This window comes from Anneissia japonica, unplaced genomic scaffold (assembly GCF_011630105.1).
Source record: "Anneissia japonica isolate Jap-2015-1 unplaced genomic scaffold, ASM1163010v1 scaffold84898_len1255_cov140, whole genome shotgun sequence".
Classification (NCBI taxonomy): domain Eukaryota; kingdom Metazoa; phylum Echinodermata; class Crinoidea; order Comatulida; family Comatulidae; genus Anneissia; species Anneissia japonica.
Genome location: NW_022743440.1, coordinates 1 through 1,255, shown reverse-complemented (window position 1 = coordinate 1,255; position 1,255 = coordinate 1). Strand labels below are relative to the sequence as shown.

Sequence of the window (1,255 nt, the reverse complement as noted above, 5' to 3'; positions counted from 1 at the left end):
TGATGATCTAATACAAATACACTTCCAGTCTGTTTCTTCATAAAATAAAAATACAATTCTCTTGAAGAAATTTCATGAATTAGCTGAAGAATAGATCATTTATAGGAGATATAACGGGTTAAAATCCTTACATTGTAAGTTATTTGCAGTCTTTAGTGACTAATCGTACAGCACCGGTACGATTTAATGTTAACAACTGATTGTATTCTTTCGGCATATTATGAGAGTTCTGGAACTTTTCATGGTCGTTGTAGTAATGAAAGCTAAGATTTCGTCCTGATTCCGTTTGATTAAAAGGATAGAAGCCGTAAAGTGAAACTTCTTTGCAAACAGTGCCTGCCAACGAGTATAAATAAAGGCCCGACGATGGAAGTTTGACGTCAAAAAATCTGTAAAAGATAGTGTATAACATTGTTATTAATCAGTAAATTGTTTGCACAAACAATTATAACCTACCCGACTTTTTAAAATGACAAATGCATTGTTCATTGTATTTTGCAGCATTTTACTATATCTCTCTTTATGGAAATTTGCAGATTAATAAGTTAAAAATAAATATAAACGATAAAAATATTATATGTATTAGCATTACATACTAATCATACATATACTATTATCAAATATTAAAATCAATATATATATATATATATATATATTATGTATAGTAATATTTCATTTCATATTTATTGTCATAATTTTCATACTTACTTTATTATTCCTATCTTTATAGGTTTATTTGGATATGCATAAATGAAATCCACATCGGGATTCTGTAGTCCTAGCTGGCTGACAAATTTCTTGTAAAAACGTGCCGAAATAGCAGGTATTTTAGAAAACCAAATAATTGCATCCCGTAAGTATGTATTCATATATAGTAAGTTTGCTTTGCGGCATTTGGCATTCTTAAGACAGTTGACAAGCTCTCTTGAGCGTGCACTGTTGACACTTGTAAGATTTGTCTTTCTTCCAACATCTTCAACAAAACCTTGAATTGGCGCCATATTTGATCTGAACACTAAATCATGAGAATCTATTTCGTCTCCACATTTACTTCTTTTCAAAATTCCACCGTTTCCTAGAACAGCGCACGTTTCAACTTCAGGTAACCATGGCAATCCATTGGGCCGTTGACGGTGTTTTGATCTTTTGGGAAAAAGAACTGTGTCTCCTACTTTATCATGTGAATATATTTGTAAATTTTCGCGTGGTGAAAATCCAGCTCTTATGAGCCTTCCCCTAGAATGACAGATATTGA

General features: G+C 31.8%; 1 protein-coding gene across 1 annotated transcript; it reads right to left on the bottom strand.

The window, feature by feature from the left end:
* Nucleotides 1–6: 6 nt before the first annotated feature.
* Nucleotides 7–1,236, bottom strand: LOC117119498 (CMP-N-acetylneuraminate-poly-alpha-2,8-sialyltransferase-like; the record flags this gene model as incomplete). Its single annotated transcript, XM_033264326.1, is given in 2 exon segments — nt 7–389; nt 709–1,236. Coding segments are annotated over 2 exon segments (778 nt in total), but the record flags the coding sequence as incomplete, so codon positions are not given.
* Between the last annotated feature and the right edge of the window lie 19 nt (nt 1,237–1,255).